Source organism: Cucumis sativus, unplaced genomic scaffold, assembly GCF_000004075.3.
Source record: "Cucumis sativus cultivar 9930 unplaced genomic scaffold, Cucumber_9930_V3 scaffold84, whole genome shotgun sequence".
Classification (NCBI taxonomy): domain Eukaryota; kingdom Viridiplantae; phylum Streptophyta; class Magnoliopsida; order Cucurbitales; family Cucurbitaceae; genus Cucumis; species Cucumis sativus.
Window position 1 is genome coordinate 110,945 of NW_022279575.1, and position 24,841 is coordinate 135,785.

General features: G+C 34.4%; 2 protein-coding genes and 1 pseudogene across 3 annotated transcripts; all 3 read right to left on the bottom strand.

The window, feature by feature from the left end:
• Window positions 1-46: 46 nt before the first annotated feature.
• Window positions 47-1,607, bottom strand: LOC116406298 (early nodulin-like protein 3). The gene is made up of 2 exons (XM_031889994.1): window positions 1,315-1,607; window positions 47-778 (listed from the first exon to the last, which is right to left on the bottom strand). The coding sequence occupies exons 1-2, from the start codon at window positions 1,484-1,486 to the stop codon at window positions 315-317; spliced, it is 636 nt and encodes a 211-aa protein (XP_031745854.1). The 5' UTR covers window positions 1,487-1,607; the 3' UTR covers window positions 47-314.
• An 8,035-nt stretch (window positions 1,608-9,642) lies between these two features.
• Window positions 9,643-12,732, bottom strand: LOC116406296 (annotated as a pseudogene).
• Window positions 12,733-21,264: 8,532 nt separating this feature from the next.
• LOC101212750 (DDRGK domain-containing protein 1) lies at window positions 21,265-24,644 on the bottom strand. Of its 2 annotated transcripts, XM_004151903.3 has the most exons (9): window positions 24,485-24,644; window positions 24,210-24,347; window positions 23,965-24,070; window positions 23,134-23,240; window positions 22,887-22,988; window positions 22,634-22,795; window positions 22,374-22,430; window positions 22,129-22,165; window positions 21,763-21,965 (listed from the first exon to the last, which is right to left on the bottom strand). In XM_004151903.3, the coding sequence occupies exons 2-9, from the start codon at window positions 24,327-24,329 to the stop codon at window positions 21,763-21,765; spliced, it is 894 nt and encodes a 297-aa protein (XP_004151951.1). In that variant the 5' UTR covers window positions 24,330-24,347; window positions 24,485-24,644. The 2 variants fall into 2 exon arrangements, with proteins under 2 accessions (XP_031745852.1, XP_004151951.1); XM_031889992.1 differs by lacking the exon at window positions 24,485-24,644 and having other exon boundaries at window positions 21,265-21,965.
• Between the last annotated feature and the right edge of the window lie 197 nt (window positions 24,645-24,841).

Consider the following 24,841-nt stretch of genomic DNA (forward strand, 5'->3'; position numbering starts at 1 on the left):
TTTTTATCTTTTTTTATTGTTAGGAAAATGCAAACTCTCCATGAACTGGTTGAATTGATTGACTGTTAAAAACATAGAGAATTCTCACAGTAGAAAATACATTGACTTGCTCATTTTTGTATACACGAAGCCACCAAATATTTGTTTTGAGAAGGTAAATATACCATTTACAAAGATTTAAAAGAATAGATCTATGTACTTAGAAAGATAAGAAAACAGCTGCAACAAACGCTCCAATGGAGCCAAAGCTACCCGAGATGATCGAGTATCCGACACTTGGTGGTGGCCCTGATACAGGAGGTGCTGGGTTAATCTCAACAGTCCCTGCAGATGGAGATGGAGACTCTACCCAGTAGTTGGAGGAGATGGATTGATTTCCTCAGCAGGTGGTGTAGATGGGTTGATTTCAGTTGACCCTGACGGAGGGGGAGAAGGCGCACCCGTTTGATCATTTGCCGGTGCAGGAGAAGGTGTTGGCTCAGTAGAATTTGGGGAGATGGAGATGGAGATGGAGATGGAGATGGAGCAGAGATTGGAGAAGTGGTGGTTTGATTAGAATTTGAATTGCTTCTATCAGCCAACACAATCACCACAAGCTTCTCATTTCTTAGGCAATTGTCTTTGTTTCCACTGATGAAATAGTAAGGCCCAGATTTGTCAAATTGGAAAACGGAATGGCCTCCAGAATATTGTTTAATTGGAGATTGAATATTGCAATTAGTGTAGTCATCTTGTGTTACTTGAAGCACTGAGTCTTGGCCACCATCATAGTTGAAAACTGCAAAATATAGGACCATAACCTTAACTATGCTTTTAATGCGTAGCTTACTCTTGTTTCCTCTCCTAGAAGAAATTCTACCCTAAATTCTAAACATATAGGACCATGACCATGCCCCATGATTAATCATTTGTACTATTAGTTTATTTTTTAAATATTTTTTAAGATCTGTAGGTATTTGGACTAGCTTACCTGCACCCACGCTAATCTTAGCGGATAACCCATCCGATTCTATAATATTTAGGTGTTTAAGAGAATTCTAGATAATTAATTTCTAGGTAGGTGACCAACGTAGGTTTTGTACAATTAGTTTATAATCAAATATTGCCAACAAATCTAGAATACACTAAGACAGAATAACTTTGATCTTTTAGAATACAATACAAAATAGTATAACTTTGGCCAAAAGATCCAAGTTGAAAGAAGAAAATAAAATAAATGAATAAGTTCCTAATTACGAGATGGGAATGGAATGGTTGAGTCTTGGATTTGGTTGTAGCTTTTGGATATTAAGTATGAAATTTGAAGGCACATACCTAAAGAGTCTCCAATTTGAAACCTGTTTGCTTCTGCCCATTGATTATAAGTTTGTGCCATTGAAACACTCCATCCCTTTGCTCCTCCAACTATGAATTGAGTGCCCTCACCTTTTTGCAAAAACATCATCACACAAACCACAGCCCCAAATGCAAACCCTAATTTAGCCATTACAATTCTTAAACGGGAAGTATATTAAATTTCTTCTCCAAAATCCCGAAAAGTAAATATCACCAACAACTAACAGGAATCTGGGTACTCTTTTTGGTGCAGCTTTAGAATGCCAATCAAATGGCCTTTTAAAGATAAATGGCAATGGAAAAACCTCACAAAACTGTGCCATTGAAGCTTTCTCTAAGGTACTGAAAATTGATAATCTGTCTCCTTTAGATTTCTTGATTTCAAATGGGTTTATGCTTTGCTTCACTCTTTTTTAGAATATTCATATCTTGTGATCTGAGTTTCAATGAAAAAGAAAAAAAAAAAATCTAAAATTGACCCTCCATTTGAGAACAATCTAAATGATAATTAAAAGTTTCAACCTTTATTTTAAGAATGATTAGTGGATCTTCATGTTGTTTCTTCCTTGTTCGCCTTCAAAATATATTTCATTCTTCTTCTTCATTCTCTTTTTGTTCTAGATGCCTCGTTATTCTTCAACGTGAAATATGGTTAATTATATATATTCTGTTTCCACTATAGTTTACCTGAGTTTTATTTTCCTTAAAAACTTTTTGTGGATTTTTGTTTTTTATAATTGATCTCCAAAGTCATCTTTACAAAGCAATCCTTCCATTATTGACAAAATTACACTTTACTCGTAGTTGTAGTCCAATGTTCATTGTTGTTCTTAAATAGACTTGAAGATTTTCCTCAAGTTAAAGGGTTATATATTCTGAGAACAAGACTGAAAAACAACATTATTGGCACTGGATGAGATCTGGGCCTTGGTGGGCTTGACCTTTGTCTCACTTCTCCTTCGTCTGGTCTTGAGATATTCGAGAGCCAATTAGCATAAGAGATCCTCACATTGGTGTGGTCCAATGGACTATTTATAAACTATTTGATACATGCCTCTAGTTATAGTAACAAAGGAAAAAATGGCGAGACTCGAACAACTATGGTATACAATTAGGGTTGTAGCAACCTAATTTTATCCTACATATTTTTATCATTTTCTTCAAAGAAAAGAAGAGAATTTTTTATATAATAATATTTATTATTTCTTTTAAGAAACTAAGAGGAAAATCACTTTAATAATACCACATTTGACTTTTTTGTATTCATTTTTCTTAAAAAAAATTAATAAACTCTCATTAACTCATTTTTAAAATAAATAAATAAATAAAATCTTCTTTTTAACTCATTTTAGGAAAAAAGAAATTACTTTGTTTTAAGTAAATTCTTTTATTTTAGGAAAAAAATAAATCATTTTTACTTTTACAAAATTCCATAATATTTCATTTATTTCATTTCAGGAAAAAGTAAATATCTTTTTATTTTTACAAAATCCCATAATATTTCATTTTAGGGAAAATTAAAATTACTTTATTAATATAATATTAAAATTTGATTTTATTTTTATTAAAGTTTCCTAATTTGTGGTACACCCGGGTCTATAAATAGGGACCCTTGTCAATTGAAAGAAAGAGAAAATTTTCTTACAAAAAATCTACCGAGAAAACGTTAGAAAACTTTTTAGAGAATCTCTGCCATTTGGAAAATAAACTTTCTTTTATGTCGTTCTTTTGGTTTGTTTGGTTACTAGACCATATGCCTAATATCTTATGGTGAGAGTTGTGTAGAAAGCTTAGGCGGTCACACCCTCACATAATAATGTCAGATGGTTTGGTGACGGGGCATGACACTACCTCTTCTAAGAAACAGTGGTTTGTGACCTTCATTGATGACCACACCTGCCTTACTTGGATCTTTCCCTTCTCCAATAAATCTGAGATAACTTTCATATTTTGAGACTTCTATCACACCTTAGAAACACAATTCAATGCAAAATTTCAAGGAAGTGACAATGACCATGAGTTTCAAAACCATACCCTTAATGAGTTCCTATCATCCAAAGAGATTATCCATCAGAGTTTCTTATTGATGTCTTAGGTAACTTAATCTTAATTATGAGCTAACTATGAACTTCCGTTCACACGAAATTATCCTTAAATCTCTTTTTGTATTTCAATCTTGGTCTGCCACTGCCTCGAGATGCTCCAAGATTTCTTTGCTTTTAGCCCGAGACTCTTGGGAAACTCTTAACTTATCTTCTCAACTTTCTAACAAATGGAATGGAGAGATATTATGCATGTTTCCTTCCTCTCACGCTTTCAGTGAAGACTTCTATCACCTATACCATGTTATCAATGACAACATGCATAATATGTTAATATGTTTTTCATGAATTTATCACTAATAACTTGAACTTTGAATTTCTATATAATATAAATGTTGGTAGCATAACCTGAAATCAATAATCAACTTAAGTTGCAACTATATCAATTTCAAATACTATTAGCAATAAAAATTATCATATGGATAGTGTGTTATTAGTGATTCAAAGTTATTATTGATAGCCACTACTAGAAAATGAGGATCTCCTGGTGCACTAAAGCGTCGAAACATACACTAAAATGTGCTAGGAAAGGATCTCGCAATACATAAAGGCCCATGGGGATTGGAGTTGAGCGAAAAGCATTGGAAGAGGATCTTCTGACACACAACATACTGCATCAGAAGATCTATTTCGTTATTTTAAAATACATTCCATTATTACATGGAAGGTATATATATCCACCCCGAGATTTGATCAGAAACCAAAAAAAGTGTGTTGCATGTGAATTCAAAAATTGTATCGCGACCTCATAATGTAAAAAGAACCAGACCATGCACGGTAGAATCAAGTACCTGAAAGACAACAATAAAAGAACCAGTACCAACCATGCGCACTATAACAAAATCCCTATAGAAAAGAAAATTTTCAAACAACTTTACCTACAAGAAATCAGAGACTATATGATTTGATTGAAAATGTTACAATATCATAACTTTCTATTCTTTGAAATGAAGAGTGGTAGTTGGAGATATAGAGAGAAGGAGAAGTGCCACAAAATAAAATACAATAAAAGCAGGTTTTTAAAAGTCACCTATTTCGGTTTTCCATTTCGACACCAACTGTACGTAGTTGCAATTATCTGACCAACTTCTGTTCCATTGCCATTCGCAACAGCAAGTTCCAAATCCTAAAACAAAAGCATGGTAAATAGAATCTCAATGCTCATTTATGTTTTTTGAGGTTGTTTTATACAATTTTTACCTTGGAGTCATCAGAAACTCCATTGACGTTTGCTCTAAAAGACAAGATATTAAAAATGGACCGAGCTTGATTGTAATCAGGAAGTGGAGTTAGTGTAGGGCCTGGACATGGTCATTGCCAACACCTTTTTGCTTTTGATGTTTGCTCTTGATCTTGATGTGATATTGCTTTCTTGCTTTCTTGCTTCCACTATAACTATAGATGAAGACACCAACAAAGAGACCATAAAAAATAGAAACAGTGAAAGAGTTACCTTCTTGCTTCTTTGTTTCATCTTCTAAAGCACTATTACTCCAATTTAACACTAGAGAGTTTAAACTAAGTTTCTATTGGAAGCAGGATAGTGAAACCTTTAGAACATATAGAGAAAGCTTCCTACTGAGTAGAGAATGGATAATGATTTCAAGAGTGAATCTTCTAAAATAAAAATAAATTAATCTTAAAAAATTATAATAACAATTACGCACTTGTTGGCTTTGAATAAAATTAATCCCTTTGTGTCAGGAAACAAATAAAATTGCAAATGATGTTGTCTTGTTGACATGGCATCTTTTGAATACAAATTTTGGACTTATACTTACATATATATATATATAGTTTTAGCTTTTGGATTCCTAAAATTTTAAGAATGCTTTCTAACATAAAGCTAAACCTCATGACTGAAGTATTCTGATTCAAGTAAAGTCATCGTAAAAGAAATCAATGACTTGAATAGACTTACCCCTTACTTTCTTAAGAGTCCAAAACTGTTCTAGTTAATTAAATATATTATTTATATTCATTTGTTTGTTGAAATATGCTTTAAAAAATTCTAAAGATAGGTAGGTGTCACGCCCCGTCCCACTGGCCGCTTCATGCCACCAAAAGGAGATGTGCTATCTAGACACCCAATGCATACCTCTCCGCGAGATAACAGATTGAATGCCTAGTAAGTGGAACTTCTCAGATCAGTCTCCTTTGCATAGTTTCAACTTCGAACTCAGGAGATCTTTACAACTCAGCGAAGTGGAAAACACTAAAACGTCCAACTTAGCTTAATAGTCCAGCTTTCAACATTTAAACTCAAAACTACTAAGCAATCAACACGATGGAAGGATAGAAAGCACAACTTTGATTTTATTAATTATTTCAACACTTTACAATTATATTTTCTTCCTCGCAAGTCACTTAAATAAAACCTAAGTTCTAAGCTCCGGGCCTTCCTTCCTCCGTTGGAATGCTACTCTTTGTGTCAAAGTTTTTAGGAGTATAAGAACCTTTTTCTTATCCTTCTCCTTGATCATCTAGCAACCCATCTCAAGGACAAGACTCATCCCACACACAAAAATGAATGCAGTTCTCCTTGGACATAATAACTTAAACCATCCGAAGATGGTTTACTTGATCAACTTTCCCACGTCACAATCCATCTAACCTTTTCTTACTTGGCCTCAACGCCTAATTTCCTTGGGAAGGAAAAGTTACTTAAACATGTAAGTCAAATACTTAGTGAGTGAAGATTTTAGAAAATCTTTTCGGGAATACAAGTCAAGCACAAAATCACTTTCTCTTCTTAAACGCATCTTCCAACGCCTCATTTGATAAATCACAGAGATCTCACATTAGCTTCTCTTATTCATTTCCACCAAGAACATGAATCATTCCCCTTGCCAAGCCTACTATGATTAACTCTCGCCAGTATATTGCAATCGAGTTACTGTGATGTTCACTCCATCCACAACATCTAGAAAGTTTCCCGATTCATTCCTTTCTTGTTGGATCAGTCATTCACATGAAACCATTAACAATCAGCACATAGAAAGCAATTTTCTGTTTTAAATCAAGACAACATTAACAATAACACAAAGAGATACAAAACGTGTTATGTATAACTCAGATTTAGAAATAATTTATTAAGAAAATGTTTACAAAACATTAGCTTACAAATCACCCACACAAAAGTGTTTAGTTTAAGAAGGTCACAACAACTCAACTCATTACACTCTCTCAACGAAACTTCAAAAATAACAACATTTCTCTCAGGTCTTTACTCCTATTTATACTAATCCTTTGAACCGGTTACTATCTTTGCCTACCGGTTATGAATTATAACTTCGTGTCACTTTATTGCTTTGTCACACAATGCAGCCAAACCAAGTCTGACACGTAATCTAAGTGTCAACTCTCGATTTGACATTCTCTCAAGACGCAAACCTTATCATCTCGAAAAGCTAAACTCCTTTTTTGCCTTATCTTCTCGGGAAGATAAACTCCTTTTTTCTGCCTTCTTTTTTCTCGTGAAAGACCACAACCACCTACTTCTTTTTTTACTTCTCTTCGCGTTACTTCACTCAATTGCCTCTTCTTGTGATGTTTGTTCATGAATTTCATATAAAGAACATTTCATTCAAAACATCCCAAACTTATATTTTAAATTCTCTTTGGTGCACACAATTGATATCTTTCCCAAATATTTCAGAATTAGTATTACTTTCAAATTCATTAAAGTTGAAAATGCAAAAATTGAACTCCTTCCTTACAAACATTTTTTCAAAGTACAGGCCTTGCCATTTTTACCTCTTAAGCTGAATCATAATTTCTTCCCAAAGTGAAATCACAATATTTGTCTAAATTTAAGATTCAAGAGGATGGAATTTTAAGTTTAGAGTGAATCCTATTTTGATTTTATCCCATATTTTCTCGTGCTTGGGTAAATGTAAATGCCAAAGTAGTCATAGTCCATAGACAATTAAACACAACAACAACATAGATTAAAGATGAATATTTAACATCTTGACTAACAAGAACCAAAATGCAGATTCATTAAAATCATAAAATATATATATAAAAAGTATAAAAATGGTACCCTACAATGACAAGTAACATAATCAAAAGCACCAAACAGAAGGGGTAACTGGGTTAGTGGCCAATTAGAAACCCCATTACACAGATAAAGAACAAGGTCCAGAGAGCTAAATGGAAAATGAATAAACAAATAAATCTATCCACCTGGTCCGCCGTTGCACACGGTGGGCCACTGTCGGTGCCACTATGACATCTTCTTTCTTTCTTCTTTATGTTGTACTAGCCTTGATGTTAAACCCTAAACCCTGATGGTGGCACCTCTCTCCATAGAAACCTATCCCTTCCCTTCTTCTCAGATTTATAAAATACATATCAAAAAGAAGAAAAACAAGGGTAAAAAGGGGAGGAGGAGGAATTGGAAGTTTAATCAAAATCCTGAAGGAGACATAGACGGTAGAAGAATGAAGGAAGGAAAAGGAAAAAGAGAAGAAAAGAAAAAAGGTAGAGAGACTTGAAATTGTTGGATTTTAAAAGATAACTCTCGATGCTGCCAAAAATGCATCGGGAGTTGTCCAACCATTGTCGATGCGTTATTTAATGCATCGACAGTTACCCTCTATCTCATGTCGCACTAAGTAATGCGTCGGGAGTTTTCTCATATCTCCTGTCGCATTACCCTATATCTCTCAACGCCATCTCTTTCGACGATGTAAAGCAGTATCGAGAGATCCAAAATTTCTTGTAGTTACATAGCAAGTTAATCTATTCTCTTTTCTTTGTCCATTTATGCGAGAAAAAAATAACTACAGTATCACTCTATAGTAACATTACCTTGATATCATCGATGTATAGTAGCCTATTAAGGATATTACTTATAAATGCTATCAATGATATTCATCTTTTTCTATCACTGATAGATATTATCAGTGATTGCAATAGAAGTATATAATTGATAGTAGCCATAAAAGATATCAATTGATAGCTAATTAAACATCATCAATTCAAACTTGATATGTTTACCAAGGAGATATTACTTATAAAAAATATTATTATAATGATATCGCTTATACTTGCTATTAACGATATTCTTGTAATGCAACCATTGATAGTAGCCATAAAAGATATCAATTGATAGCTAATTAAACATCATCAATTCAAACTTGATATGTTTACCAAGGAGATATTACTTATAAAAAAATATTATTATAATGATATCGCTTATACTTGCTATTAACGATATTCTTGTAATGCAACCATTGATAGATAATGTTAGTGATATCATATTACGTTGATAACAATATAAAAAAATTTCTTATAGTAGCTATGATTATCAATTGATATCAACATCGTTAATAAAAGATATTAGTGATAGCAACTGATACCACATTTCTCAAACTGAAATCTATTACTGATAGTAGTTATTAGTGATAACAACTAACTATAGCAACTGATACCATATTTCTCAAATTGAAAGTTATTGATCTAACTTTAGTGGTTATCATTGAAAGCTATCGTTGATAGTCATTATCAATGATATCAACTGATAACATATTACTCAAGTCAAGAGTATCATTGGTAGAATCTATTAGTGATAACAATGTATAACAATTATCAATTGCTATCAGCGATAGCTTTCAATTTAAGAAAACTAAGAAAAAAATATTCGTAATAGTGACAAGTTATCACTAATAGTAACAACTTCATTCATATCCACTAATTGTAGCTATTAGTGATAGATTTTCATGTGAAAAAATCAAGAAGTGTGAAATAATATTTTCTCAAATTGAAAGCTACCGGTGACAACATATATCTAGATGCTATCAATGATGACTGTTATCATTAATAGATGTTATCCAATGATAGTTTTTAATTTGAGACATTTGGAAAGAAATGACCAAAATAGTGGTTTGACATGGGTGTTTAAAATAATCTTTTAAGAGCATACCCAAAGAGCAATCCTAGTTTTATTAACATTTAAGAAGTGGAAATTCTTAGAATTATATTAGGTTCAGTACTGTTATTACATCAAGAAAATATAGATTACAGAACCACACCTATACATTGTTCTTGTTATTGTCACTCAGCTACAGAATCAGTTGATCATCTGAAACCAATAGGACTATACATTTCAAAACAACCCTAACTTTCAAAGAGACAGTTAAAAAGAAAGCTTGTCAAACAAAACACAGTTTACGGAACTCCATTTATAAAGCACTTCCCTTAACATCAGTTCATCATCCTTCCTCCATCTATCCAAGCACAATGGAACTAACACCAATTCTCCCACCACTTGGCTCATCCAAAATCACTTCCTCTAAAACTGCTTTTTTAGTTAATGGCTATGAAAAAGGCCACAGCTGTAAGTAGCAGCGTTAAAGGTCCAGAGCTGACTTGAAGGCTATGTGCAGCATCATTTCCTAATGGAATATGAGGAGGAATTGCACACTCTTCTCCATTGAAATAAACCTTTGAAGGGAATCCATCTCCTTCCCTTATATTAAGGTTCCTCATATTCTTCTTAGTGAACGAGATCACCGATTGTTGCTTTCCCGGTACTCGCGGATCGAATTTCGGGTCCGTCCCATTCGTCTCCCCCATCAGGTAATTCAAACCTTCCAATCCTTGAAAGAAGATGGTGTTCTTGATCATATCTAGTGGGAGTTTAGTCCCATTGAAAGAGTACACATTCTCATACCCTTTAGCAGCTTTATCCAATTGAACAGCAGCAAACCAATCCTCAAAAGGGTATTCTTCCAATTGAAAAGAGTGATTCTAGCAGTCCAACCACTGCTATAATCTGAGTTTATATGCCAATTTAAACTAACTCCACAATTATCAGGACAAGGGAGCTTCTTTGGGATTGGTAAGTGTTTGATTTTGGCCCAAGCTTTTGCCTTTATAGTTCTATTGTCAAATGGAACTAAAAGGGCTTCTGGTGGAAGAAGCAATGGGGAAGAATTTGGGTTGCAAGTTTGAGGTTCATCACATCCACAAGCACAAGTATTGCAAGGGATAACAGAGTCATTATAATAAGCAGAGAAAGAAACACAGCATCTAGATTGTTTAGGTTTTGGAGCTGTAATGTTGCAAACCACTTGCCAACTAGCAATGGCTGTGGTTATGGCTTGAAGTCCAGTCGAGTCAGGAAATTCTGTTGGTTCAACTCTAATGGGAGCTCCACATTTGTAATTGGGGTTAAGAATGCCATTGATCTTCCATTTCTGAGGAGGGTACAAGGCAGTTCTATTGAAGTCAGGAGGAAGTTTATAGACTTGGAGCTGAAAAATAGACCTTGCTTTGCTTTGATCCATCAATGACGGTAAGATCGTGCCGTTCTTGCAGCAGAAGGGTAACTTCCCAACCTTGGAATCGTTGGCTCGATCGGAAGGAAGGTCCGCAATGATGGGATTTTTCTCACAATTCATGACTTGGGAGAAGTCAAAATCTTGATAGTATTGGCCTTGAGGGCCAAAGATGCAGTCTGAGGAATCAGTTCTGTGAGTATAAGCTCCTCTCATGGTGGAAATGAATTCTCCTCTCATCCATTCCCAAGTTAAGTTCCAATGGTCGAGGCGGCCGAGAGGGTTGTTGTTGTCGATGGAGACTTGTGCGAGATAGTTGTTGCCGTAAGCTTGGAGAACATCATAGGTGAGGGAGAGATCGCCGTTTTGTCTCGGCAAAAACTTCGTCTTCTTGGTGGTTTTTCCTTGAATTTGGGGTCTTTCTTGCAGCAAATGTGCATATAGCTTTTGCCTGTAAAAAATGGAGGGAATTAATGTTGTTCTTATTTGAGTTTATCTTTATGAATGAGGGATAGTGAGTTCAATCTTCAATCTATTCAAACTTCAAAGGAAAAGCCTTGGGTTTTGCTTGCTTAGTTGTCTACTCTATTTACTGTCCTCAAGGCTCAAAGCCTTTACGTCGCTAAATTTACTACTTCACTTTCAAATTTGCATCTGATCTATGATATTTAGATCAAATAAATTTGGTTTGTGTAATCATTACAATATCCAAAGTTCAAATTTAATTCTTAATAAGAAAAAAGAAAACTCAAATTAAATCTATACTTCAATTCTTTAACTTTTAATTTTCCAACTATTCGTTTCTTCTAACTATATATATAGAATATAAAATTTTCAATTTTAGATAACATTGTGAAAAAATTAAAATTAACTAAATTATTTAATGTAAAATTTACATTTTGTGTTCAAGAATTAAAAAAATGTGAAAATGTATGTTGGTTATAGTTTTCATATAGTTTGTAAGATTTGAGATGCTATTAGTTTCCTTAAATTTATTATTCCAAAAAGTTTTCCTTGCCAAATGAATATTTCACAATTAAAAATAAAAAATTATTAAATTTCATCACACTAAATTCAAAGTTCTTTAAGTCCACTTATTAAATGTTTGTTAAATTTCATAAATCTTAAAATGAAAATCTTTTCAAGCAATTTTAAAATTGTTAAAATAATTTTTCACACGTTCAAATTATATTGAAAAAAGCGTTCAACTACTCAAAATAAATTTAATATTTAATCAGAAATTATTTTGAATAATAAAATTGAAACAAAAATATTAGCTAATGTGGAAGTCTATTATAGAGTGAAATTTTGCTTATTTTTTCATATTTGAAAACAATGATTTAAACAATAAATCATTTAATTATTTTAAATAAGAAAAGTTATTTGAAAGGTTTGAAGAGTTGAAAGAGAAACAAGAAATAATTACTGCGATGACGGCGTGGCTGCGGACACTTAAAGCCTTCGTTTTCAAGGCCAATTGTTTTCGGCATCGGAATTCCATTCTTCTTCACACCGAATTGTGTTCCGGTGATATCAATCGTCATCTGCATTTGGTTATAATCTCCGGCAGTTTCTATCGCCGTTTTCAAGTCCGTTTGTGTGTACCCAGCCAAGATCACCCTTTCCCCACATCCGCCGGAAAATCCGAACCGTCCACCAACACCGCCCCACTCGCCGACACTAAAATCTCTCTATGTTGAAACCCAATGTACATCTTCCAACCCTCCAGCTCCGTGGTGCCGGCGTTCAAACAACGTTGCCTGAGCTCTGAACGCCCAAGCCTGGGCAGAAGCATTCTTCACATGTGGAAATTCTTTTTCCCTTGAAAAAAATGTGTACGTTAAGAATATCCCATTACATTCATTTTGCTCCGGTGGTGCCTCTGCCTCAGGCAGAGAGTCGCCACCACCATCACTAGCACCACCACCAATAATGTAATCTTGTGAAAAACATAGCTGGAGATGGAGAGAAGCACAAAAGTTAGCAAAAAGGGTGTGTGAATCAAACATGGCATGATCGGAAACTACAGATGATCGAATTCCGGCGTTGAGAGAGAGGAGGAGAAGTTGGGGTGTTTTATAGGGGGAAGAGAAGAGAGTAATTGGAAACGGAGACGACTTAGTCAAAAGATGAATTGTGAAAAATTCCGGCAAAAGTGGGCGAGAGATTTGGAAGTGTGCTGTGTTTTTGTTTTTTAATTCGAAGTTAGATTTGGGTAAGAAGTTTTTGAGTTTGAAACTGACAGTTGAGCCTAACTAATTAACGGATACTCTCTCTCTCCCAAATTTTAGAGAGTTATGTATTGTTTATATTTTTTATGTTTTTTAGAAAAGGGGAATGAATGGTGTTGATTTTGGATTCTTTAAAATTTAGGTTGATGTTGAGGTAAGAGATTATTCGATGTGGTTGGAACTCTATGGCGGTTTGTGGTTTGTGGTTTGTTTATATGAACAAAATAAAAACTAAATTGCTGAACCACAAAACTAATTTGTTCAATTTTATGATGAGAGGGAGATAAGAATAGAATGGAGGAGGAAGAGAACATTATTATAGGTTTTTAGTTTTTGTTTAAAGAGTATAACTTCATAAATATGTACTATAAAACAGGGCCAATCACTTGCATATATGGACCTTTTTGTGTCAAAATACTAGTTATAGTCTTTCAAAATTTAAAAACAAAAAAGTAAAAATATCGTTATCAATAGTAAAAAATACACTTAAGTTTTCAAAGTTTAAAAAATGTCATCAAACTTTATAAAATAAAGTTATAAATTAAAATTATCTTTTGATTATGGGGTGATTTGATGTCCAACCGTCTTATGATGATGAGGTATTAGTAGTGCTTCGATTATATGTATCCATAGTTCAAGAAAGGTTTATGTTATGTTATCAAATGTTTAATGTTTACAAGGTATCATGTTTATGAAATGATTTCTTACTACTTGAATGTTTCTTTAAGTCAAGGTTTTATGCAAATTGTTTATGAATTACATGTTTTATAAAATCATCACTCACTAAATCTTTCGACTTAATCTTTCAAATGTTTTCTCTCTTTTTAGGTATGTATTGTGTATCCTCAAGTGTTGAGCTTACTGCTGTTAGACCAATAGAGTTATATTGTTTAATAAAAAAACTTTAAGACTAGTATATGAGCTTTGTAAGTTTAGGTTTTGGGTGAGAGCATGTCTACTATTGTTGTTAAAGCCCTTTGATATGAGTCAAGTTAGTTTTTTGTAAAGGGGTACGGTTATATCATGTTTAAGCTTCCACTAAGTTATAAAGTTTACATTTTTGCTATTGTACCATAAAAATTACAACTAATAGAGACTAAGTTAGTTAGTAGAAGCGAAACATACATTTGTGTTATGACTGCTCTAGTCAAGCAAGTTAGTCGGTTGGTGAGAGTTGTCAAATTATGGCAATGAATTATCAGTCCCGCACCCTCTTGTGGAGCTATGTTAGGGGTTTCAGGAAAGGAGCTCCGGGAGGAAGTGTGACAATTCAAGTTAAAAAGTAACTAACTCATTCATAAAATTATAATTCTTAAAATTATAATTCTAAGAACATGTGTCTTTACTTGATTGTGATCACTTTTGTGTCACTTTTATTGCTTTTTAGAACTAGATTTTTTCTTAAATTAAATTCTTGTCAAAGTTGAATTTCCTAAATGAAATTGAAAGAATTTTCAAATATTTAAAAGATAATAAAAAATCATTCTAGACTTGCTACTCTTACTATGTTTTCATAGTATACTAGGTTTCGGTAACTATAAATTCTTTTGAGCGATCATTTTCGAATTTAATGATACCGAAAACAATTGTCTCAAAATGACATCGACATTCTAAATTAAAATTATAGAGAAAAAAATGAATAAATATATAATGACTCACACTTAGAACTTTGCTAGTTTTGAGCAAAGACAATGAAATTATGGAGAAAATTTATATAATAACTTCATTACTATTAATTAACATATTAGATCCATCAGTGGAAGCTTTCAAACACATCCTATCATTGAAAAAATTCAAGGTAAAATCTTATTGTCCTTTGTGCGTGCGTGCAAGTCATATTCGATTCAGAATTCAAAAACTATCGATGAATTTAATTGAGTAATTTTAATTTTTTTTCATACCTTGTTTTATGTACCAATTATGACTACAAGAACTTGGTTGTTTTCGATGCAGTACGACATCAGGGAGGATTACACAACGCATCGGTAAAATCTTTCCCAACGTGCTCTTCAACGTCGAAAAGGGCCTTAGAAAATTCGTGTAGAGAGATCCATTCCGAAGATGTGTCGGGATTGACCTTTTTTCGATATGCATTTGGTAGACGACGTCAAGGTGTCGGGGTGACCTATATGACTCTTTTGACATCCTTGTGGACGTCGGGAGAAGGTGTTTTCCGATGCTACATCGTGCAAATTATCTCTGATGCTATCTTACATGCGTTGTGGGAAGACCTATTTCTCGATGCAGTATGTGTGTTGGGAATAATAATTTGAGTTTTTTTTTTAATTTTAATTTTTTGTTTCAATTGTAGTTTCAATTGGATTCCAATTTGATTTAATTTAAATAAAAACTGAACAACCAAAATAGTAAATAATATATCAAAATTAAAATTATATTATAATTCAATAAACGTTTCTCACAAGAACACAGTTTCAAAACTGTTTAAAAAAATTACATGAAAAAGGAAATTAAAATAATTTAAGCGTGGATACCATACTTCAACACGTCCACACCTACAACGACAATTTTTTTTAGATATATATAATGCTAATAAGCACTGAATCCAAGTCTTGAAGAAGGAGCTCTACCCTCTCATTGGCCCAAGAAGGATTAAGTTTATAGGTCGGACCTTAAACCAATTGTTCAATAGTGGATTAGTGGGACTTAAGGAGCAAGATGTAGTCTTGGGGGTAAAACAATATTTTGACCCAGCCAAGGTTACAAACAACCTGTGAAGGATTAACTTACTGATTACGGTTTTATCAAATGGACACAAATATATCTATAGTGAGGGAGTGCAACTACGGGACTTTAGTGAAATGACCCGTTAGTTAAAGAATGTTGATTAACTCGGTCTAAAAGAGTTTAGCTAGTTAATCTTGAATTGTTGAAGCCCATGATCTATAGGTCTATTAGGTTCCCCTGATAGCTCATAATAAACTTAGAACAGTGTGATGAAATAAGTCGAATTGGGAGAATTGAGAGAATAAAGAGAAACCGACAAATATAGTGATATAGTTGCCGATCTTCTGACTAGAAACAGAGCTTTATGTTTAAATAAGATTTAAATACTATAAATATGAATACAAATTCATATTAGGAAGCTCGAAATTGATAGAAATTGTCAAAGTTGTAAAAAGTCAAAATGTTGACTTTTGATTTTGAAAAGTCAAACTTTGACTGGCCTTATATTCAAATGTGATTTGGATTTTAAAAAAATGAATGCGGATTCATACTCGGAAGGTCGAAATTAGTCAAGATAGACAAAATGGTAAAAAGTCAAAATATTAACTTTTGACTTGAAAGGTCAAATGACCATTTAACCCTTGGACTAAGTGAAAAAATCCAAGATTTTGTTGGATAATCCCACTAACCTTAGTGGGATTGTGGCTACATGATATGCAGACACCTAACCCACTAAGTTTCACTAATTGTTAGTGAAATATTAGGTGTTGAGGTTGGGCAAATTAATTACATGCATTTTTGCATTTGGTTATAAATAGTGGTGTTTTCAAATGGTTTAAAAACTTTTGTCATTTTCTAGTAATTTTAGAAATTACCTTTTTATTACACTCCAAAATCTCAACCGAACAAATTTCTACCTTCCAATTTCCTTTTATCTCATTTATTTTCTACACCAATTGGATCCCACAACCCGGTTCTTTGTCCAGAGAATAGTTGGTGACTACTAGTGGTGGTCTCAGATTGAATTGGTAAGGAGATATCGAAGATTTTTGAAAGCTTCAAAGGTAATATTCCCTATAACCCTAAATTGATTAATTTAGGGTTACATGTTAATTAGGGGCAATTATGGTAGAATTTCGATTCTATTTCCGCTTTGCATGTCTTAGTTCTATTAGGATCGATATCGGGTCTGCTCAGAGTGTCATCCTCAACTGTCTCAACAACGTGATGTCCGACCAGTAAGAAAGTTCAAAGAAAATGCTTCGCTTAGTCCAATTAAGAGCTTTCTTTCTTTTCTTCTTCTTTAATGCAAGATGTTTACTCAGAACTGGGAAATCCAATTGATCTATTTGTTCTATTACTTCGTGCTCAATCATTACCACTTGAGCAGCCCTACGTTCTACCTTTCCATTGTGCAGCCTACTTCTCTAGTACACATGTTTCTCAGAAAGATAATGTCGATGTCCCAAGAAAGATATTTTTCTTCTATCCCGAAGGATGATCTATCTCCTATGCATATGGGACATGCCTGATACTCCACCCTGATAAGTCACCATACACCGAAAAGTCATTTATCGTCAACAACAAGAATGAATAGCTTCATATCCAACCCAAGTCATGCAATTTTTATTTGGCTTCGTAGAAAACTAGGGACATTAGTACCCACATTGAAAACATACTTTTTATTAAGTCTAACATCAGGTCAAATGAATTGTTACTCTAACCGTTTAAAACCTTTACATGCATCATCTTAACCAAAAATTTCAAGAAAGAGTATTCAGAACAATCGGGGTATAACTCACTACGAGCTTCATTCAATAAGTCCGAAAATATGTTTGTTGTTTCTTCTTCTATATCTATCCGAACATTGAAGGGCATCTCATTCTCCAAATCTTCCTCTATTTCTCATTCGTGTTCAATCGGAGCTTGTAAATCGTTAAACTACCAAACATTTCTTCTTTATCAAAAGGGTTATTACTAGTTCCTTCATGAAAAGGGTTACTACTGGTTCCTTCATCAAACCATTCAATACCTCTATGGAAGTTACTGCCTTTCCATGATACAACCATTTTGTATAGGAGGGGGATATTTTGATGGTCAATAGATGTCGCTCCACACCCTCTAATGAGTACCAATTTTAGTGCATACATCTCTTACGTGGATACCTTATTCGTCTGTAAGCATCGACATGGAACTTGGAAATCTCTAAAAATTGGGACACACCCTCTCTATACTCAATCGATAACTTATTCCTAACTTTCATCCAACCATTGTCCATCGTTAAAGACCTAAAACATAAAATGTTTGATCATTAGTCCTATATTCCTCCTATCAAACCCTAAACTTAATTACTCCATGAATAAATAAGCTATGCCAAATCCTCCCAATCTTTTAACTGAAGTTAAGTTCAAACTACAAAGGCTACCTAACTATAGGATAACCAGAACAAACTAACCAAACTAACCAAACACCCTACTATATCTAATTAATTCTAAACCAAGTTTGCACTAAAGAGAATAGACTACATAATTGATTGCAGGATAGCCATAAGAAATCAACAACAAATTCCTAGTAGTTCTAACAAACGAAACTGTTAAAAAATAAACAACAATAAAATTTGAACTAAATGCTACCCCAAACCCTAAACCCTAAACCTTAAACCCTAAACCCTCCTAAAACATAATTTCTAATTCAAAAGCTTATTCCTGGAACAAAAACTAATTCAAATCATAATTTCTAATCTAAATAAAAATAAATTACATCAAAACTAAAATAAAACAATCCTACTTACCCATATTCGACAGCGAGCGGTGAAAGACGACAATGAAACAACGGGGACCGACGGTGAGGTGAGAAATCTCTTCTTCTTCTCGGTCTCCCTCTCTCTCATTTTCTTTCTCTTTTCTCTTTCAATTCTGTAAAATAGAATGCTTTGTTAAAAGAGGAACTCCCGACACTGCTCGAAAACGTCGAATAGCCAACCTATTCCTAACACATCAATAAATAGGTACCCTTTTTCCCGACGTCTCTAACGTCGTGTCGAAGGAAGACAAACAATACAATTAATTCTTTGCCCCTTACCCGACGCGACACTGTAGACGTCGGGACAACCTACATATTCCCGACGCCATTAGTGATGCATCAGAAATATGTATCCTTTTTCGATGTTTCTGACGTCACGTCAGAGAAAATCTAATCGTATAATTAATTATTCTGGGCAGTCCCAACGTGCATTAATATGCATCAGGAAAAAGTACCTCCTTCGACGTTGGAGTTGGTGCATCGGAAGAAACCCCTTCGACCGACGTTTCGTTTCTCAATAAATTTTTGTGCATTGAAAAACTCAAATTTCTTGTAGTGTATCAAGGGTGTTGCATTTAAAAAATAACAATCTGTTCGGTGAGGAGCCCATGAGTAATTGAGTAATTTTTGTTATTAGGCATTAATTTGGAAAATCTTTGGTATTTTATTAATTATTCATTTTCTTTACAAATTACAACTCAACTTTTATCATCGGTTTAATTTATCACGTAGACTTTGGAGTTTATTTATCCATTCCAATTATACACCTTTGTTTTGGCATACCAGTTTTAGGGTGATTGGAGACAGCCAACATCAAACAAGTGTCGTTCATGACTTAACTATTAACTAGGCATGCAATGACATTAGAGTTAGCTATTATTATATTGAAATAAATTTAAATGCAAACAATATCTTAGTTTAATATCACTAACTATCATGAAAACTAGTCTTGTCATTTTTTAAACAATAAAAAAAGACTAAAGATTAGGAAAATAAGATTTAAGATTAGAAAAAGAAGAAAAATATTGACATGACTCATGATAAATTAGGAAAATATTAAGGCAAATAGATCGATTTTCATGAAATCAAGAAATTGGAGGTTCCACCCCAAGCTTTATTTTTTGACTATCTTCAAATTTCAGCACAAATTCCACCTTATCTCTTACAAGTCGACTCCTTGGTTGACTCAAGACAAGATTCATAAGATAGAGTGGAATCCATGATGGAAAGATTTTCTAGAGATGGTGTACTAGGAATTTCAACCTCAACCTTAATCTCTTGGTTTTCCTCATGAAAATTAGGTGCAAACCTTTAATCAGGATAAAGATTAGGGCTCACCAATCTTTAGTTTGTCACAACAAAAAAAACACTAAAAAACTTAATGCAAACTTGAATTGGCATGAAAACCGCCAACGATAGAAATGCTCTTAATAAATTTAGTATGAATTAAGAGTTTTTTTTGTTCTTTATATTTGAATGAATTCTCAATTCTCGGTTTTAATTCTATGATTGGAAGTTCAATTCAATCAACCTTATTCCTAATTTAGTTGATTGAGAGAATCATCTTTAATGATTTTATTAGGGGTAAGAAAACGGAAAGAATAACCCGAACTACCAACCCATATTATAGGGGTTAGGTTGGTTTAAAATATAGGTTGAGTTGGGTTAAAAAAATTTATTCTCTTCGAGTTGGGTTGGGTCTCGGGTTGGAGGATTGAACAATTCGGTTCAACCCAACCCAACCCAACCCAAATTAATATAATATTATATATATACATATTATATATATATATATTATTTAAATAAAAAAAACCATTAGCTTTCTTTTAGGTGTCACTCAGTCCTCACTTCCTTCCGTTCCGCCTCGGCCTCTCCTCGCGTTGCCTTGCTTTTGCCTTCGCCTCTCCCTCATGCAACCTCCGGCATCTCCTCCTCCGTCTCAGCTCAGGCATGCACAACTGTTTGCCTCCACCTCTCCCTCACGCAACCTCCACATCTCCTCCGGCGTCTCAGCTCTTCAACGTCTCCTCCTTTGTCAAAGCTCTTTGGCGTCTCCTTCTCCATCTCAGATCCGTTTCGTCAGAACCAAGACCCGTCCGTTTTGTCCAAACCCGAGACGGTGAGACCCGTCCGTTCCGTCTGTCTTCGATCTTAACCTTTGCAAGCTGATCTCATATCTCAATCCCTCCTCCGTCTCCAATCTCTAACTCTTCTTTGTCTCTGAGACCTGTCCGTTCGTCTCCTCCGCAGGCCAACCCGTTAACAAAAAAAGAAAAAAAAACTCGACCCAACCCAACCCATATTTTATGGATTGGGTTGGAATATAAATTCGAGTTATGAGTTGGATTGAGTCAACCCAACTCAATTTCACCCCTAGATTTTATGTTCTAATCTCAAAAATAAAAAACAATCTTGCTTTACTTTTGCAAAATTTACCAAACCACTCATTTTATCAAAATCTTGAATCTTGACATCTACTTAACATAGATTTTGTATGGATCGACATCTTACTCTTTACGACATTCTTAGTAGAAATAATTGTACAAGATTGAAGTTGTACAAATTTCTTTTGTTCACCTGTTATAGAATTAGAGGTAGACCCGGGAACACGATCAATCATAATAACAAGTAAATAGCACTTTTGGAACCATTTGCCGTACCATGGACTCCACCAAAGCCATTTAATTTTAGGATTTTTAAAGACAACTACATGGACTCCACCAAAGTCATTTAATTTTAGGATTTTTAAAGACAACTACATGAACCAATTGAAAGCAATCGGTGAGGGTTTGAGTAAATTTACGACCCACCGGCCACCTCAACTATTTCCTCAAATCACAATCATTCGTATTAAGCAATTCTAAACATGATAAACATTCAAAACACTTACTCAAAGACAAACAACTAATTATTTGTTTTCACGGATCTAACTCTGTCGATTAAAAACAGTACACCAAGAAGAAAATGTGTGAATCATTAGTCCTATTCTCAGCGAAATTGTTTAGCCACTCGAGTGCCCGCTACCACCATTTGCTTCACTTCAGAAAACTTCCTGTCTATTAACATCCTCCAATAGTTTCCCATACATCACAACCATTTTTCCAAAACCAAAAAGACCTGACAGATGGATCATCTTCTATTTCTAGGCATGAGATTACGAGATGAATCCAAGCATAAAATGCAGGCATGAAAACAATAGTTCTGAAGAACCTGTGCAGAGATGAAGATTTATCGACTTCCACCCACGATCTTTGGGTAAAATATATACTAGTTGATAATGATTATTTGATGTGTAACATTCCTTTTCAAAATTAACGTGTATCAAGAGACAGCTATCTCCTCAACATTGATTTCCTCAACCAACTGGAGTTTTGGTTCCAAATCAATGAACTGGTTGGACTTACTAGCTAGATGTGAGATGCTAACTCTTCCCTGACGCTTGATGAAATCAGCTACCGCTTGCATTTCTTCCTTTGATATGTATATGTATTTTCCTCTATCATCCATAACGCCAGAAAGTCGTCCTATAAAATTCATGCATTTGTTCAATCGGAATGGAAATTAACGTTACTCGTGATATCTAATCAAAAGTTCAAATGTAAAAACTAGCAAGAAATTATGAAAAACAAATCCATGATCATTGGTTAGACAAGAGGGACAGAGAGAAGAAAAATGAAAGAGGCATACCCATACTCTCCAGGGAGGTGATCCGATTAATACATTCCTGCATTAGTGAAATATACTGTGAAATAAATAGAGGTACTATTTGCATAAAACCACTGAGGGAAGAACATACACAAAATCAAAAAGCCAAGAGTGGGAAATCATTCTCCTTGAAACTCCCTGACTCCATTTCTTTTTTTGGTAGAAAAAAGAACTACGAACACAACTAAATCTTGAAAGCATACCACAACAACCATAATCTGAGTTACCTGAGTTCTTAATTTAAATTCTGCAGCAAGATCTTCCAATGGGACACATTTATGACTCTGTAAAACAATGTACGAAGGGTTTCAGAAAAAGTGCCAGAGGGAAAACATAAATTAAACAGGCAGTAACTAAGCATAGACAGGTTTAGTCATTCATGGGCAGGTCTCACTCCCAGTCCCAACCTACACAAAAATATGTCCCCAACGGTAGAATTCTCATAAGGTAAAAAGACAGCATCTCATAACAACATGACAGGCTTAACCTTTATATATTCCACAAAAGCAGTCAGCAAATCTTGATTTCCGCCTTCCACTTCAGCTTCAGTTGTACCTTCAGCGTCAACTGAAAATGCCCCTTTCCACTTCTCAAACTCAAGTGCAGCAGCCTCTTCCTCCTTGGCCTTCCGTGCCTTGGCTTCTTCTTCCTAAACAAAGAAAATAGACCACTCAACCTCAGAAGTTCCAACCTACTTTGCACTTAGAATTCTCAACACAAAAGATGATTGATTAACTAACCAGTAACCGTTCCTGCTCTTCACGCTCCTCATCTTTTTTCCTCCGTATTTCTGCATAACGATCTTGTTTTGTCAACCTTGAGTCACGTGAAGCTTGTTCAGCCTTCAAAAACATGAGTAGAAAAGATGACAAAGTGTAAGAAAAAATTGTGGGAAAAAAAGAAGAAGACTATAAGAGCCATACATTGAATCTAAGAACCTAAGACATCTGCATTTTTCTGCACCTAAGAGCCACACTGCGATGTTACCTGTCTTTGTGCCTCCCGCTCTTGTCGCTTCTTTTCTTTCTTCTTCAACACTCTTCCTCCATGGTATTCTTCAGCCACAATTTCATCATCACTTCCATCAGCATTATCTGTATAATCAGGAGTAATTGTTAAAGAGTTGCCATATTCAAAATAATAAATTCTTGGTTAAAATCACACATTGGTTATTCCAAGCATTTTCAAACTCCGTATTGGCTAATTATTACAATAAAAACCTCTATATTTAAGTTCTTTTTGCTCAATATACCAATAACATGCGGTCAACAGCCATCAATTTCTCATTCACCTTCTTTGTTATGAGGTAAGGATTGACAAGCTCGTACAAAATCTGTACACTTGATGTCTAGATAAACATAATCTATCTATGTGTATATAGATATAAATCCAAGCAGCTGCAACACGTTATGTTAAATATACCATATGGATGAAATGGATATGGAACGGAAGGCAGTAGGTAGGTGATCTCCCTTTAGCTACTTCCCGTCCCAGTTTTTAGTAGTCTTTGGTCATAATTCAATGTTTTTTTAACAGTGCATATCGACATTTGAATCTAAACTTGAAGAAATTTGGAAGGGAGGAAATTAAGTGATTACTATTTACAACTACTTAACCAATTCAGATGTGGCATGCAGTCGTGTACACTTCATTTTAATTTAAAACACATCAATCAACTGATTGGAGAGTTTCCAAGTGAATCGAGCTTGAGCTACATGGCCCCCATACTCCCTTACAATTGATATTAACAACATAACAAACTAATGAAATTAAAAAAAAAAAAAAAAAAAGACTTAGAAAGCTAATTGATATACAAACCTTCCAGACTTGCCTCTGCATTCGACGAACTAGCAGCCATAGCAGGTCTCCGGCGCATACGACGGCCACCACCAGTAGCACGAACCACCGTTTCTCTCTGAGGAACCTGAAAGATTCCAAAAACCAAGTAAAAACCCCCGACACCCTTTCTTCGAAACAGATTGATAACCAAGACAATACCATTTCAATACAAAACAAATAAATAAACCCTCAAAGAACTCATCAGCCATCCTCCAAAACCACACCTGATCTTCATCTTCGTGTGCATGACCGGAGCGGGAGTCCTGATAGCGTCGCCACAGAAACAGAGGAACCAATGCAGCAACAAGAAGCATCGAGAGAACTGCCACAAGAAATTCCTCCATTTTGCAACTTCTCTACACCTATGACCAAAAATTCCATCGTTTCAACTTGTTTAATAGCTTGAAAATTCGCAAACGAAACATCTCTAAGAAAGATCTAACTTCTTAAACAGAATATTTACGAACAATTACGATATAGAAGGCATTGAAGAGCGTACCTTGCGAGAAGGAATCAGAAAGTGGTGCTTGGGAACTGAAGATCGCCGATGAGAATGAACAAACAAAAGCGAAAGAAACCGTAACGAGAGGAGCGGCAAGAATACGATGTCGTTTAGTGCTTCTGCAAGTCATCTCTTTACTGGTCTATATGGAACCTTAAACCGAACACCGGTTCGCTTCGGTTCACTTTTATTACATTACTTTGAAGTTTTTTTTTTTTTTTTTTTTGTGTGTGTTTCTAACATATAATTTGTTAAGTTAACAAAATATAAAATGCTTAAATTTTGTATTCTGTCTTTTAAAAAGTGGTTTTTTCAAAAACGTCAAATTAGTGTATTTATGATTGATTTTGACAA

Coding starts and splice junctions, on each gene's coding strand:
- LOC116406298 (XM_031889994.1), bottom strand. CDS start 1,486: ATGGCTAAATTAGGGTTTGCATTTGGGGCTGTGGTTTGTGTGATGATG. Junction 779..1,314: donor TCAAATTGGAGACTCTTTAG/GTATGTGCCTTC, acceptor TATATTTTGCAG/TTTTCAACTATGATGGTGGC.
- LOC101212750 (XM_031889992.1), bottom strand. CDS start 24,329: ATGGAGGAATTTCTTGTGGCAGTTCTCTCGATGCTTCTTGTTGCTGCA. Junction 24,071..24,209: donor CACACGAAGATGAAGATCAG/GTGTGGTTTTGG, acceptor GGAATCTTTCAG/GTTCCTCAGAGAGAAACGGT. Junction 22,431..22,633: donor CTTTTGTGGAATATATAAAG/GTTAAGCCTGTC, acceptor ATTGTTTTACAG/AGTCATAAATGTGTCCCATT.